This window comes from Lynx canadensis, chromosome B1, assembly GCF_007474595.2.
Source record: "Lynx canadensis isolate LIC74 chromosome B1, mLynCan4.pri.v2, whole genome shotgun sequence".
NCBI lineage: Eukaryota > Metazoa > Chordata > Mammalia > Carnivora > Felidae > Lynx > Lynx canadensis.
The window spans coordinates 71,904,832-71,922,162 of NC_044306.2; the positions used below are offsets into that span (position 1 = coordinate 71,904,832).

Consider the following 17,331-nt stretch of genomic DNA (forward strand, 5'->3'; position numbering starts at 1 on the left):
TAAGCATCTGACTTCAGCTCAGTCATGATCTCACTGCTGGTGAGTTTCAGTCCCACATCTGGCTCTGTGCTGACAGCTCAGAGCCTGAAGCCTGCTTCGGATTCTGTGTCTCCCTCTCTCTCTCTCTGCCCCTCCCTCGTTCCCACTCTCTCTCTCTCTCTCTCTCTCTCAAAAGTAAAGTAAAACATTAAAACAAAATCTTATATGTGTGCTCTAATAAAAGGCTTTGCTCTATCGGCAGAAAAACAAAATTTTGCTATTATTTACAGAGGTTTTATAGAAAACTGGGCCTAACAACATTTAAGTTTGCAGAATTTCATACTAATTTCATATACTGCTATGCCTTATACTAATGTTATAAAAATTAATATTTACTTCTATTCTGCCTGTGTGTGTGTATGTGTGTATATATATATATATATATATATATATATCTTATATAAGTTTATAACTTGTAAGGCATATAAGTACTTTATAATAAAAGGTCCAAATACAAATGAACACAAAAATTTTAAACATATAAAAGAGTTATATAATGAAAGTATTGATTATACTGGTCAATTGGTTTCAGAAAATAATAGCCCAATGTTAATTATGCCAGAGGGGCTAAATACGTGCTTTCCCTGGTCTGCTTGGGAAACTTCTTTCCTCTGGCAAGCCACCCCAGCCCTCACAATAGTTATTCTTTTGGTCTCCTGCTGCTACTGTACTGTTTACAATTACACCGATTGTCTTCATTTCCATCCCTATTAGGCTGTGAACTAATTGCAAACTCATATTCAATTTCTCTTGGTATCCAGCGCGGCTGACGCATATTACAAAAGCTTCTGACTAAAGTCTTTAAGATGAACTGAGCATGTGAACTTCTTCATAAGGTTGTAACAGATAAAATGAACCCAGTTCTTGTTTCTGTAAGTGGAATATAAATTTTCATTTTATTTCCCCCACGTGAGGTTTGATATTTTGAGCTCACAGGCATACATTCCGGGAAAAGGATCCTTAGAATAAAATACCTTTACTGAGGAGATGTTCATGACGTTTCTCATCAAATAAAGAGAGTAACACCTCTTTTTGTTTCCGAAATTCAGCCATTTGTTCCTCCTTTTCCTCCGATTCTTCCTTAGCCTTTAGGAGAAATATTGCATTAATATTCCCAAGAGAGATCATAGATTCTTATTTTGGAAAACATCTTTTGTGAGAAATAGACTCACCAGGAGCAGAAAGGGTATATTTGGAAAACTTACTGTAACATCTAATATCACAACAAATTATGACATGGGTCTTCTTGACACTCACTGGTTCTATCCTTTTATTTAAGTTTACGTGATTTGTTAACCTCATGAGAGATTTTCATCAATATCATGAGAAATGGACTCAGATTGGGCAAAACCGGAAGTAACTACGAGTAGTCGGTAATGATCTAATTTTAGACAACAGTTTTTTATCACAGGAAAGGAAATAAAGGAAAAGTTAAGAATTTCCAGTCAGAAAACTATTAACTCTATTAATATTCTATACTCAGTATTTTATAAATATAATTTCTTAGATACTTTTCACCCTCAGATATTTGTTCATTTGATATCTATTGATTCATTTCAGGAAATTCTTACTCTTCTGCCTCCAACAAATGCTTTACTTATAACTCAATTAATTGAGCTGACACAAAAATTAGTTAACTCAATTATTTTCCATTTGTCTGAATGATGGCTCGTGTGGTAAGAACTTGTAGGCACATGATTGTCAGTTAATTATTCATTTATTTAGTAAATGTCATGCTAAGGTGATAGAGATAAGGTGAGTAAAAATTGAGTTCCTTGGGCGCTTGGGTGGCTCAGTTGGTTAAGTGTCTGACTCTTGGTTTTGGTTCAGGTCGTGATATTACAATAGTGCATTTGAGCCCTGCATTGGGCTCTGTGCTGACAGTGAGGAGTCTGCTTGGGATTCTCTTTCTCTCCCTCTCTCTCTTTGCCCCTCACCTTCTCTCTCTCTCTCTCTCTCTCTCTCTCTCTCTCTCTCTCAAAATAAATAAATACATTTAAAAAAATCGAGTTCCCTGATCTCATGTGCATATTATCTGATGGGAATAAGACACACAAATAATCACCTGGGCATTACATTGCACACATTGATAGTAGCATATAGGAGAAGCATAATGCCATGATAAATTATAGTAATAAGTAGGTCAGGGGAGATCTTTCTGAAGGAGTTTTCCTTGAGCCACAACCTGCAGAATGGGAAGGAGCCACCTGCGGAAGAATATTCCAAGCCCAGAGAAAAACATATAAAAAGACTGTGAGATGGTGGTAAATTCAAAGAACTAAATTCAACTTAAGGAAATTCAGTATGGTTGGACAACATGAGATCAGAAAACACCTTGAAGACTATGTTAAAGACGTTTATCTTCATTTTAAAAACAATAGGGAGACATGGGTTTCATGCAAAAGCAAAATGTGATCAGTTCTGCCCTTTGAGAAGATTGTTTCAACTGCAGTATGGAGAATAGATTGGGATGGAGTCATATTGGGGAGAAGTGTAGAATAGTTGAGAGAATATTATAAGTCCAGGTGAAAAGTAATAGTTTGCACTTGATTGGTGGTGGTACATTCAATGGAGATATCTGAGAGCTATTTAGAAGGTAAAATTGGTAGGATTTGGTGATAACTTGAAGAAGTGATTGAGCAAGAGGGAGGTACCAAAGATCAATTGTACATTTCAGACTGGACAAACAAGATGGTTTATAAGAGAAAAACTTCTTCAACTTGTAGAAGACTAAGTTGACATGAGAGAGGAAGGAAGAGAAAATTGTTTTTAAGTTTGGTTTTATCATTATGTTTTTGAGAGGACTAGGAGGAAATTATAAAGTAAGGTGTCAAATATGTAATTTGAAATGAAAGGAGATATCAATGCTGGAGATAAATGTTTGGGAGTTATTGGCATAGTAGTAACTATTGAAACAGTGAGTATAAATGAGTTCATCTAGGGAAAGAGTAGAGAGAGAATACAGGGGTCTAAGCCAATGCATTGTGAAATCCCACCACCCACAGGTCTGAGAAAGAAAAATGAGCCAATAAAGGAAACAAATCAAGACAATAGGGCCATAGAATTAAAGGAAGACCGAATGTTATGTACCAAATCCAAGGGGGAAAAAATATTCAAGTAAGAATAAGTAGTCATTATTATTGAATGCCACTAGGAGATCAAGTAAATTAAAAATGGCCATTGAATTTACATACCTAGAGGCCATCTGTGAATGATGGGACAAGAAGATAGACTGGTCTGGGTTGAGGATTAGACGAAAGAAAAAGAAATAATTATGCTAACTACTGTTCTAAATACCTTACCAATATTAATCTAATTAAATGCTCATAATAACTCTACAAGGTAGATACTCTTATTTTCTGTTTTACTAGGTAGATACTCTTATTTTCTGTTTTACCATTAGTGAAAGTGAAGCAAAGGGAGGTTAAGTAACAGAAGAAGTTCAATGTTACAGTTATTAAGAGGTGAAGGTGGGACTTGAACCCATACAATGAGATTTCAACGTCCCTGCTGTAAGCACTACTTGATATAGCTTCTCCAGATACAGCCTCTCCAGACATAGAATTGAAATAATTCTTTCAAGAAATTTAGTAATGAAGAGAGGACGGTGGCGGAGGGGCTGTAGCTTGAGGGAAATGAGGAATCAACAGTATCTTTCTCAAGTGAAAGAAATTTGTAACTGACAGCAGTTAAGAAGGACCCAGGATATCTTTGGTTGACTGGTCTTCTGTGAGCCTACTTCTGTCTAGAATTGGTCATGATATGAAATTTTTGATAGAAATAAAAAAGGTCTATTAATCTTATATATTTATCAAACACAAAATCTTGCCCAGAATGAACTTATTACTTTAATTTCTATTGTACATAAATAAAATAAAATCAACCATGTAAAATATTTTGTGTAGATGCATTTGTGAAAGAAAAAGAATATAAGAAAAATGAACGTTTAAAAGAAAATTAGGGATTTGTTAAATAGAATTTTCAATACTTCATCTGTAGTAAATATATTTACTTATGGCATCATAAGTACCTGAATTCTTGTGAATTCTTCTTCCAGGCCCTTGAGAATGTTGTTTTCAAGCTTTCCCCAGAAGTTAAATCCATGTGGCTCTAAACCTGGTGTTCTTTCCAGCCATGCCTGAAGTATTATTTTTTTTAAGTAAATATATTATAAAATTTCAAATATATAAAATACATTGTACTTAACATCTATGAACTTGAAATGGGAAGTATGTCATAAGTTTTTTTGTATATAAATATTTCTCTTTCCCTTAAATTTATTCATTTAATGAATAGCAATTTATTACATTTCATTTCTTAATCTTTAAAGCAATCATATTAATAATATTTACTCTGTATTTATTAAGAAATGTGTTATTACAGATTCCAATTTTGTTCTATAAGTCTATGAACATATCTAAATGTTGTTTTAATGAAGTCTTCTGGTTTATTCTCAAAATACCTTATGTCTTAGGATATGAAGGAATTATGACATGCATATCATATGCTCTCTTCTAAATGTAGGAGCATGGTATCTAGGCAACTTTGAAATCTGAAATCAACTAAACACTCAGTTATTTTAAGAGTCCACAAACCTTTTTTTTTTTTTTACATATACAAGACTTTTTAATGTAGAAATGAAACAAAATTTGTGCACCTATGGATTCTCATCTGACCTATTTTTGGTTTTGAAATTAACTTTGTGACTCTTTCCCTCCGTATCTTTATGAGCTGTTATTTGGAGTTATATATACTATATTAACCTAAGTCCACATTTACAATACCCAGGGGATCCGTGTGCAAAGTATAAGTCACTAAAAGAAATTTTTAATTTGCAAAGGAAAAACCCTTGTGAAGGAAATCAAGACCATATAATCTTTATTTAATAATTTACTTGTGAAAAAACAGTAATCCCTCAAGACCTTTTATAGACCCATGGGGAATAAAGATATGAAAGGAACAAATTCTGAAGATTATACTCTTAGTAATTTAGTTTAATTGAGAAAAACACACAACTTGTGGAACTTTTCAATAATGGAATATTTTAGAGAATAAAGCTCACTGAATAATTAACTACACTCGGTGTTAAAATCAGCTAGTTAAATGTTGTTTAACAGGGTTGTTTAAAGGAATTGTTTTATAAGATAAGAAGGCGATTAAATATTAACATAGAGTTGTTATATAAATATTTCTGAAATTCTCAAGGGAGTTCTTAATAGTTTAAATATTTCAATTACTTGAGTTGAAGCATTCCTTTAAAGTCCTTCTGTTCTTATTTACCATGAATGTGACAAAACCTTTGAGTTTTAAAACTTCCTTGTAGCAGAAGCGCAATTAACAAGATGTGGGGAGTTAGACTTTAGAGACAGTATTTGAGCATGTACCTCCACTAGTTGAAGTAGTGTTTTTTCCTGCTCGGATTTAAGTAGCAGTTCATTATCTTCTCCTCTGAAGTTATCACGATAATGTCTTCTGTTGTAAGGGACCCTCAAACTCTGAAGAACACCTATCTTGTTTTCTAACAGTCGGAATTGCAAACTCTGGAAGCCTGAGGCTGGAGACAAGTACTCTCTTTGAGAATAAAAGGAGGAAGGGAAGAGAAAAGAAAGATGACAGGAGTTGACATTGTAAATCACTGTAATGCTTTCTTCTGTTGTGAAAGATCGTTAGTTTTACTCTCTTGGACATCACCGAGAACACATAACTGCCTAGAGTTGGACCTGGGGTTTGATCTTCCCAAAGAAAGAAAATTGAGCTACCTAAACATCACTGTTGCTGTCAGTTAATCAATTTAAAGACGGCATGTTTATATCGTTTGGGAAATGGCATATATGTGTGTGTGTTTTATATATATATATATACACACACATGTATAGATACATATATGCTTATGTGTTTGTGTACCAATTTGTTTCCTAAGGTAAAGACAGGTGTACATTGAACAACAGTATTTTTATTCTATAGTGCTGAAAGATTCTTTATAAATATTATTTAATCCCTCTTAAAATTTATATTCTTGGATGTTATTATTGATCTCACTACTTAGTATTAAGTATACCAACGAGATCCTACCAGTAAAATAAATGAGATATTGCCTCACACAAAACAGGCAATCCAAAAATGTTCTTATCCCACCCTACAACCACCCAAACTCTTCTCTCCTTCTAAGCTTCCTTCATCTAATTGGTTGTAAGACTTCAAATTTTTAAATCCACCACAAGGGATTTTTAAACCCCTGACTGTCACACATGTTGGAGACAGCCTATTACATCATTAAATTCACCTGGTACTCTTAAAGAAAATCTCTTCTCAAATTTTGGCATGAAAAAAGCCTTTTAAAAAGTATAAATATGGCTTTGCCTGCCTGGAAATGCACAGCTAACATTTATAGTTCAATTCATAACTTAAACTGACAGTTTTGCTGACAGGCATCCCATCAACTCTTGTTTCCCTTTTATTTTTAGTTTTTAATTTCTTTTTAATTTAGTTCTATGTATTGTATCAGCCACGTTAGCCATTTTGATAAGTTGTCTAAAATTCATTGCAGTGGCTTCTTGGCCTTTTGGCTAAGATCAAGTGTAACGTTCTTTTGAGATAAAAACAGGGCACAAAAAATGAATTGAAATTAAGCGATCATAATATTATGTCCATATGTAAAAGTGAGTGATGAATGATTTTTAATAACTTCTCAAATGCTTTGAGATTAAGATCCCCGCATGTTTATAGTGACACAGGGTCAGGAGGACAGGCTCCTTACTCACACAGCACATGGCACACATGTTCTCTTCTTACCCCACTGGAATGGAAAGGTAAACCGCGCTGCATTATTACAAAGCCACATGTACACACCTGAAATCATTGAAGTCCAAGGCTGTCATCGTTTCCAGAACAGAAAATTGCTGCACCAGTAGCTTAAGGATCACTGCCACTCGGTGCATTCGAGTAACAACCTTAAGCATGTTCCTTTCATCCCTAACCTGAGAGTTAAGAAATGAAACATCGAGTAATCAGTTCTGATTTCTAGAAGATACAAGATAGACTACAAACCACAGTGCATTCCTATTAACTTTCTCTCTATTTTAAAGAGGAACACTGGAATTAACATTTGCCATCCATATATATTGAATATGAATAGCAACTATAAGTTGTGTGCAAAGATTGTGTGCAAAATTGGAATCGGTAGTCTTTTTTTTTCAACGTTTATTTATTTTTGAGACACAGAGAGAGACAGACTCTGAGTGGGGGAGGTGAAAAGAGAGATGGAGACACAGATTCCTAAGCAGACTCCAGGCTCTGAGCTGTCAGCACAGAGCCCAATGTGGGGCTTGAACCCACAAACCATGAGATCGTGACCTGAGCCGAAGTCGGATGCTCAACCGACTGAGCCACCCAGGCACTCCCATTAGTCTTTCCTTAAAATAGAAAATTATACGGAAGCAAGTGAGAAGTCAATTTTGGAACCCAATGTCCAATGATTTCAAAGTAAATTTCTCTCTTAGTTTGTTTCTAGAAATACAGGTCAAAGAAACATGGACACTTCTGTGTTAGGGTTAAGCAACACCTTGACAAATCTGCTCTTTACTGAGGGCCCAGAAGTTGCCATTAACATAAATGGGAATTGTATACATATGTGTAGGAAGAGTACTGTCTGTGCAGAGTTCTCTAGGAGCAGGGGCTCAAAGGCAAGGACCTCAGGCTGTGTGCTGCTTGGGGAAGGTGTGTGGGAGCAAGAGGCAGGCTGGGAGGTGGGAAAGTGCCCTTCAGCTCTGCTCTGCTCTCCTCCCACTCTTGAGCCTCTCCAGACTTTCCCTCTGTATTCCCTTCTTCCTCTTCTCTTTTCTCTTTTTCTTTCTTCTACTACTCTCTTCCTGCCTCTTCCTTTCTTACTGTTTCACTTCCTCATCATTGTTCCTATCTTCCTACAGCAAATATTCATTACAAATACAATCCTGAGGGGCGTCTGGGTGGCTCAGTCGGTTAAGTGTCTGACTTTGGCTCAGGTCATGATCTCACAGTTTGTGAGTTCAGGCCCCACATCGCTGTCTGTGCTGACAGCTCAGAGAGCCTAGAGCCTACTTTGGATTCTGTGTCTCCCTCTCTCTGCCCTCCTTCCCTTGCTCATGCTTTCTCTCTCTCTCTCCCTCTGTCTCTCTCTCGCTCTCAAAAATAAACATTAAAAAAGAAAAGAAAAGAAATACAATCCTGATACCTTTTAACTAAAGGATCTATATTAGCTATATTGGCAATCTACCATCATACATAACAACTTTCTTCAAGGGGGAAAAAAATCAAGTTCTAAACAAGGGGCCTGAAACTGAAACTTGAAAGGACCCTTAGAGCCATGTGTAGCTGGAAGGCAGCAATGGCATGGGGAAAGTATCACTACATTCGTGTCCACTCAGAAAAGTTTTTTAAATGTTTCTGCTAAGTAATAATTCCCTCATTAGTATTCAGTTTTTCTAATTAACAGTACTTTTCTACATTCTCCAAAAATATATATATAAATCTAATATTGTGATATAATAACTCACATGGCCATTCTGAAAGATCTCTCGGACAGAATCTAATTCCCAGAGGATTTGCTTAAACCAGAGTTCATAAGCTGCAACGAGAAAAATCATTGTCAATTGAAAAGTTATGGGACACTTCTTGACCAGAATCGCATGAAAGATATGGCTAACACATTGAAAAAGAAATAAAATGTCATTTAAAAATAATAAATGCCAATACAGCCTTATTTTATGCTAAAAATGTGTATCAGTCATAATGTTATCATAGCCTTCTTTTTTCGATGTTTTAATATGCCAGTCACTTTATCTGCAAGCTTTATATTCATTATTATTATTTTGATTTCTCTCAACAAATATGTTGTCTAGGTCTTTTAATATATAACACACAATCTAATTCTAACTTACTGTTCGGATGCTGAAGGTGTGTGGAAAAGCAGTGATACCCAGCTCCATCTATAAACTGAGACATTAACGGCCACTAACCTAATGAATATGACAAAATTTTGGTTTCTAGAGGCTTAGAATATTATGGGAGGACAAGCTCATGAATGGTCTAAAACTTCATTATACTCTTTTGCTCCCCTCAGTACCTAGGACAGGGCTTGGCATAAGATAAACCGTGGCTAATTATTTTATGAATAAATGAATTAAATAGCCAGTGTAGTTGTTACATGAGTATAGAATATCAATAATCCTAGAGATGCCTAGTGCATTCTATTTGGTGCTATTGTTTGGGTAAAGAGTATGTTTCTGTACTAATGAGAGGAATCAAATTATAATTTTAAATTATATTTAAGGAGACCTTCAGGGATTTAATTTTCATATTTGGACAAAGAACAAATCAAATATTTATTAACTGGTTTCTGTATCTTTTTTCAAGTTTTATTTTGTGTGGCTTGTTCTGTGACCCACTGACCACATGTTGTAGCTGAAGGATGGAAGGAAAGTCTCCCTATCAAATAATGATACTTCCATTTTTTGGATGCTTATTATGTGCCATACCTTGGGCTAAGGGCTCAAGGCACATTAACTCATTTCGTCTTCACAAGAACTCTATGAACAAGAAGATAAAGTCATTCTCTCCATTTTATAGACAGAGAAGTAGAATCATTGGTCAAGACACCTGACCAAAGTCACACTATTTATAATGGTAGAGGTGGGATTCTAAACAATTTTCTGTCCCCAAATTTGTGCTACCCTGCCACAATTCCTCTTCTGCTGATTTTGTCTTGGCCTAAGTCACCAATAAAAATGTAAACGTGAAAACAGGAGAAGTAACAACATATCAAGCCACTTATTTTCCATCTTTATTTTTTCACTCTGAGGACTTGCTCATTTTAACCAGCCAGTTAAACAACCATTTGAGGAAAAGATACAAAGAACTGGTAGGAAAAAGAAGCATGTTTAGAAATGGGGCACTGGCTACCATGAGTCATTGGTCATGGTCAGACATTCGACAATATTATGACACCAACAATCTTAGAGTAAATTTTAATATTCTGGGGTCACGGACCTCTTTAAGATACATATTCACGAAATTTTGAACACAATTTTAAGAGTTCAGGGACTTTCTAAACTCCCAAAGTCATGGATTCCTATGTTAAAAGCCACTGCCCAGAGGTAAGAAGTCTGGAGAGAATAAACATACATTTTAGGCAAATTTAACATTTACATTTAGTACCAGATTTATATACGATTGTGTAAAGTCACAATACATTTCAGTGATCTATTTCTTGAAAATAGTTTTTTAAAGTTCTAAGTTGAAAAGTAGTAACTTGTTAGCTTGCAATTTTTTTGTGAATTACAAGAGACAGAAAGTTTCCTTGGATTTAGGAAAAAGGGAAAGTCCTCCCTGATCCAAATAACAGTAAAAAAAAACATAAAGAAGACAGTTATAAACCCTAGAAGGATGCCTTATGAGAATTTACCTGGCAGTAAAATATTCTCGAGGATTTCTAACAGAAGGGATTTTTTAGTCTTTGGCCATCTTATAGTTAAAAGAATTGTAGGTTTCCTCATTATTGTTGGGAAATGCCTGTGGAATAGTTACTGTCCAACCTTTTGTTCAACTTACCTTGATGAGTTATGATAAAAAGATGTTCATCATGGATTTTATTTCCTTTTATTTCACTTTGAAGTTCTTGTGCGTTCAAAACCTTTTCCAACTTTAAACAAAAAATAGAAAAACAAATTTTGTATAAACTTCCATAAGATGGATAAATCATGGGGATCTAATATATAGCATGGGGATTATAGTTAATAAACTGTTGCTAAGAGAGTAGGTCCTAAATGTCCTCACCACAAAGAAGAAATGGTAATTATGTGACGCCATGCAGATGTTAGCCAGTGTTATGATGGTAATCATTTTGCAATATATGTGTGTCAAAGTAACATGTTATATACTTCAAATTTACACAATGTTATACATCAGTTATATTTCAATAAGGCTAAAAAAGATTTTAAAAAAGAAGGATTAATTTTGAAATTGCAAAACTTGTTTGTTTTTTTTTTATTAATTTTAATAAGAAGTAGAATACAAGGGGCTCCTGGGTGGCTCAGTCAGTTGAGCATCCAACTTTGGCTCAAGTCATGATCTCGTGGGTTCATGAGTTCAAGCCCCACATTGTGCTTGTTGCACTGAAACTACTGTCAGGATGAGTCCTTCAAATCCTGTCCCCCTCCTTCTGCCCCTCCCCCACTTGCGTTCTCTCTTTCTCTTTCACTCTCTCTCTCAAAATTAAGTAAACATTAAAAAAAAAAAGTAGAATACGATACTGAAAAAAAATTCCCCAGTTCCCAAATTCTCAGGAAGCAATCTATTTTTTCAACAGTGCATGAATCTTATAAAGAATGAGTTAAATTTATGATTTTTATTCTCTTCAGAAGAAACTATACTTGGTAGGATTCTATCATAAAAAATACCATTACACTCACTGAGAAATCATATCCCTCTGCCTCTTGAAATGAGTATGATAAAAATTTGGTCACTTGCTGAGCTCACTGTTTGTCTTCCACTCTTTTGTTCCCTAAAGAGCCTATTCTAAGAAGATCTTAACATTCTTTATCAGCTCATCCTCAGCAACCCATCAATGAAAGCATCAAAGGGTCTAAATATTTCACTTCTTAAAAAATATGGAGGGAAAAGTGGGTGATGGGCATTGAGGAGGGCACTTGTTGGGATGAACACTGGGTATTGTATGGAAACCAATCTGTCAATAAAGTCTATTAAATATATATATATATATATATATATATATATATGACAAACACGCTGTAAATTGACCCCAGACTTATTGCCAAAGACCTCATTTGTAATATCCCTCTTTCATTTACTAACGATTTCAAGAAAACATGTACCTTCAACATTTCTACTTTATGATAAAGGATTTAATAAATGAATTTTTCTGGATACATTCGCAATTACCTAGGCTGGGATTTAGTGACTATGTCTTATTTACACAAGTTGTGAAATGCCTGCCAGTTATCTACACTTTATCTTATCATTTACACTCTTCTGCTCAAGATAATGTCCTCTGCTTCTATTGTATCTCTGCCAGAGAGGTGAATTTTCACATATGAGTCTCTTGAATTATTCTTTAAAAAGCTGAAAAGGCATACATTCCGTGAAAAGGGATATCATTAGGTCCAGAAAACTTTTTGGTGACTGAGAGAAAAAAAAACACAAAAAATCCCAAAACATGAAAATGTCACTTTGTGGAATTTAGCACCTAACAATGGAGGCTGAGCACTGTAAGGGCTCTCCCACTTACATGCAGGTAGTTTCCGTAGATAAGTCCTCCTTTGCTGGCTCTATTCACACCGGTTTGTGATTTGTCGTCTTCACTGCCTTCTATGGACAATTTTTTAAAAGCACATCTACAGATTAAATAAGTGAGGAGAAAACAGCAGATCTTGAGACAGCGTGATAACTAACAACATGAGTAGTCAAAATTCTCCTACTGTTTTTAAAGTTGATTTTCTAACAAGAGAATATGGGCGACAATTTTCAATGTGTTTGAAATTCAGAAATTGAAGCGTTCTTACTTGGCATTTCTAAGTGCCTAACCATACTTAAAATAGAGGTAAATACTCACCCAAAGTTGTTTCCTAAAAATGGGCACCCACTCATGGTGAAAATGTACCGTCTGAGAAGCTCCAAGGTTTGACTCTGAACAGGTGATATCACTGACCTTCCCAGATGTTCCACAGAGGCCTTTTATATATCCTCCTCGCTCTGCACCAGCCAATCAGTTCTCTCTCTGTGCTCTTAGGTAGGCTCTAGTTTCAACTGGTACAGAAGCTGAACTCTGTAAACTTTAGTGTGGATCTGTGTGGGGGCCAGTTTGTTTGCTAAAAAAAAGTGAGTATTCTGCCAAACCAGGTCATTTGACTAGCTAAGTTCTGCTTTTATATCCAAAATAACAAACATTAAATAAAGCAATGGAGGCTATTTTTTTAAAGACATTTAATTACTCTATTCCAATAAAACATTTGGCATAACATTTTAGGATATATAATATAATGAGCTTGTAAAAAACAAGTTATTTATTCTCCCAGTCTCATATTTCTATATTCTTACGAGTGCTAAGCCAAAAGCTGAACTTGGGTGTCTCTGAGAGACGAAATTCATTATATGACAAAGGCAGGGTACATGCTCAAACCTCATTTCTGTCTCGTGTTCCCTGGGCTTCTGGCCTGAATCTCATCTGAAAGTTACGAGCAGTTGGGTCGTTTGTTGTATTGTATTGGAATTTAAACGGACATTGCTAATTTACTGCTTACCTGTAGCATAGCATTTGTAGGACACTGGGAGTCATCCACACTAAGGTACTTTATAGATCATGTAAAAACAATAATAAAGTGCCCACAATTTGAGACAATGTCGGTGATAAAATATTTTTCCCAGAAAACATTATTTATTTGTCCAAGTTCTAAACTATGGCTTTAAAAACTATTGAGCCAGGGTAGAAACTCCATCACCCTGTTCTTGGTACACCACTGCTACATGTTAAGAACTACATATACAGCCAGCATTTCCCATGTATTTAACCCTCAGAATGGTCATCTGATGTCAAATTCACCAAAATAATTAGACGTCAGATATGTCATTTTTAGTCTTGGCTCTGCCACTGATGAATTGTGTGCCATGGGAAAAAGTGATTTAACTTCCATACATGATCAGCTACCAAATGGAAGTGGTTCAATACTCATCAGAATTCTGAAGGTCCCAATCCACCCTGAAATCTTGATTTTTATGACTATAATAAATTATAATGTTTAATGCAGCCTTACAGAAAGAGAAACAGCATGAACATGCCATGCCATAAAGAGAACTGGGAAATCGGCGAAACCATACCCTAAACCCCTTCTATTCCCTTTGGGTTTTTACAGGTGACTCTGGCATTGCTCACACAGTGGGGAGGGGTTGTCTGCAAAAGAGGCAGAGCGCCCTTTCTTAGTGCCCTGCCCATGGTGTCTGGAAGCAGAAAATATTTAATAACTTTCCTTTCAACACATGGTTGTACAACGTGGTATGTGTTTACAAAGAATATAGGTAAATTATTTATTCTACTCTTTTTAAGTCTTTTGGATTGAGAAGCGTTCTTCCCTTGAAGGTGAACATACTAGTGAAAGAAATCAGGAGATGTTCTTTTCACTACAAATTAGAAAAAAACGTAGATATTTTTGAAGCAACACCGTTTTCTTTTTTCTTTTTTCTTTTTTAAATAGGATTCCACTTGGGTTTTCTAAGTAGTGTCAATTCAGTGGTTAACCTTAGCAACCCAGGCACCAATTACTCAAGGATTTGAATTTAGTGCATCAGGGAAATTATAAATTAATCTAAGAAAAGCTTGTTTCCTTCAGCCAGGAAAGTAACCGACAATGCCTCAAATACATATATTCCCTTTAATTTTTGCAATCAAAACTGTTATAAAATATATGACTGGTTGTATACATAGATATATATATATAGATATAGATAGATAGATATAGATATAGATATATATACATAAAATGTTGCCACTTGGAAACCAATTTCTCAATGTGATGTTTACCTCAGATTGAGAAATCTTTCTCCATGATCAGATGTAAAACCTCTATAACCAATATAGTCTTTGCTGCCCCAAGATATTTTATGTACAGATATTTTACACAGATCTCCCAGAAATACACTTTAACTCAAAGAATCAAATTTGGCGATGACATCCTCAGGCATTATAGCAGGTAACTACAGAACCTACTGGTACAAGGCAAGGATTTGTAGTAACTTCTAATCTCATTATACACCCATATGCATATAATTCTGCTGTACACATTAATTACAGAAGGGATACATTAAAGGTAATATTGACTGATAAGCATGCTTAGAAGACATGAGTCATGACCAATTCTGGGCCTAAAACAGACTCTAGAAACCATCTAACCTGTTTTAGGAGTAAAAATACCTAAAACTTGAGAGATAAGATGACTTTTTTCCTCACATATGTCATAAAAAATATTAAAAACAATTAAGACTACTAAAACCAAAACCTACATCTCTCGTTCTTCCCTTGTGATTTTAAAGGATAGGATATAGAGAAGTGAGCTTGTGAGATGAAACAGAGGCAAGAATTAGCAGGATCTGGCGTTGGGCAAAATTTAGAAAGTGAATAGGAATTTTCTTATTTCTTCAGTCATCACTGTATTGGTTTCCAAATAAAAGGCTATATGAACCTGTTAACCCATTATAGAATGTTCCATTTTATTCTTTCCCATAATCCTCATAGTTTAGAACTAGCCCTGCCCTGTACCCAACTGTTCACATTTTTCTTTGTCAACAGTTAAAGATTGTGGTAGACATAGAAACACTAAACCAAGAAGGGAGTTCTCATGGATAAATGCTCCAGCATCTCATTTTGCAGAAGATAATTCTGAAGGTACTCTGCACCCTTCTCCAACTATCCTGGAGGAATCCCAGTTATTTAGGGCATTGACCTCACAAATGAATCCTTTGGCTTTTCTTCTTTCCCTTCCTGTCTCACACTCCTGCTCTGTCATTATTATTCATGGGAATGTCTCCCAAATAAGTTCCCTCTGCTCAAGTCCCTGTCTCAGGCTCTGCTTTGGAGAAAGCCTAATTAATATATATAGATCCCCTAACTCATCATGAGATTTAATACATTTAAGAACTGAACAGTTACTTTTTGGTTTTTCAAAATATTTTTCCTTGCTAAGCAAAGAAGGTTCTGTGAACATAGCAGCCATTCAAGAAGTCTTTCATTTGGTCAGACAGAATGAATTACCTTTTATTGTATCATGTAGTCAATTGTTGTTGATGTTGCTTTGTTGTTGTTGTTAATGCTTGGATTGATTCTCATAGTTGGCAGTCTGAGGAAAATAAAAACTCCTTGGCCAGCATTTAAACTTAGTTATACAGTAGAAGCTTTTCAAAGTCAATCTCATAAAACTCAGGAACAGCCATCCATAACTAATATTTGCTTATTATGACAGACCCAAGGAAAGGCAGACAAGAAACTACTAGGACACCTATTTCAAGGGAACGGGTACTTGTGATGTTAATTAAGGATCAATTAAGAGATTATTTCTTCCCCTGTGTGGATTTAGGATGACTAGTTTCCAAGGAGAAAAAAATATATATTGGGAGATATATTTATGTAAGGTGACTCTAAGCCATTTTGTAGGTAAGAAAACTGTTGTGTCTCACACAGCAAAAAAGGATCAGAAAGGAGCCAGGCACCAGGTGACATTTTTGTTTTCCTGGTCTATGGAATGTGATCTTTGTGGAGAAATGCTTACAGATAAACTCATATTGTACTTCCATATTTTCCTTATTTTTTGAAAACCATGAATATTAGAAAAATAATTCCATTGATATTTCAAATGTAAGATGTAGCATTTTCAAACACAAGGTTTTAAAAACTGCTTTTGTCCACTATTGATGATATAATTTGTGGTAAAACTCCAATTGACATTTTAACATTTATTTCATCCCCCAGGTCAAATTTGATATATTGCTGTTTGAAATTTGCCAAAAAGTCATGCTTTTTATTATAAAATTTTATAGAATATTTTTAGATTAGTGTACTATTTATAAATGAGAATTCATTTTAAAATTATCTGAATAGGATGAATTGTACAGAAGCACTATGCTATAATCTCCATAAATAAGTTTTGAAAGTATTAAGAACACATTTTAGGGGCGCCTGGGTGGCTCAGTTGGTTCAGCGTCCAACTTAGGCTCAGGTCACGATCTCGCGGTCCGTGAGTTCAAGCCCCGCGTCGGGCTCTGTGCTGACAGCTCAGAGCCTGGAGCCTGTTTCAGATTCTGTGTCTCCCTCTCTCTCTGACCCTCCCCCATTCATGCTCTGTCTCTCTCTGTCTCAAAAATAAAAGTTAAAGATTTTTTTTAAAAAAAGAACACATTTTATAACTAACCAAATAAAATCAATGAAATGATGAAAAATCTTCATATAGCCCGATATACAGTTTGGATCATCTGAAATTTTTATTTTGGTAAGTCCAAATGGCTAAAAACCAGCAATTTCATATGGTTCATCTTATTATTACTAAAGTAATACTTAAAACCATCTTTAAAAATACTATTAAAGGGGGTTTCGAGTCAGGAAAATTTGCAAAATGCTCAAATAGACAAGTCTGTTCTTTGAAAAGGAAGAGGGAAGAAAATTCTGGTGCTACTAGAATAAACATATATTAAAGACATTTTTTTCTACATTTGTTTATTTTTGAGAGACAGAATGAGACAGAGTGTATGCAGGGGAGG

General features: G+C 35.2%; 1 protein-coding gene across 1 annotated transcript in view; it reads right to left on the reverse strand.

The window, feature by feature from the left end:
* TDO2 (tryptophan 2,3-dioxygenase) overlaps positions 1-12,743 on the reverse strand; it is a 17,691-nt gene extending 4,948 nt beyond the window's left edge. Inside the window, exons 1-8 of the mRNA XM_030312854.1 lie at positions 12,644-12,743; positions 12,320-12,425; positions 10,624-10,714; positions 8,571-8,641; positions 6,889-7,016; positions 5,424-5,610; positions 4,070-4,177; positions 1,014-1,125 (exon numbers count right to left, since the gene is read on the reverse strand). Of these exons, the coding sequence (XP_030168714.1) occupies positions 1,014-1,125; positions 4,070-4,177; positions 5,424-5,610; positions 6,889-7,016; positions 8,571-8,641; positions 10,624-10,714; positions 12,320-12,425; positions 12,644-12,678 (838 nt within the window). The 5' untranslated portion in view covers positions 12,679-12,743. The remainder of the gene's footprint in view (positions 1-1,013; positions 1,126-4,069; positions 4,178-5,423; positions 5,611-6,888; positions 7,017-8,570; positions 8,642-10,623; positions 10,715-12,319; positions 12,426-12,643) is intronic.
* Positions 12,744-17,331: the final 4,588 nt, after the last annotated feature.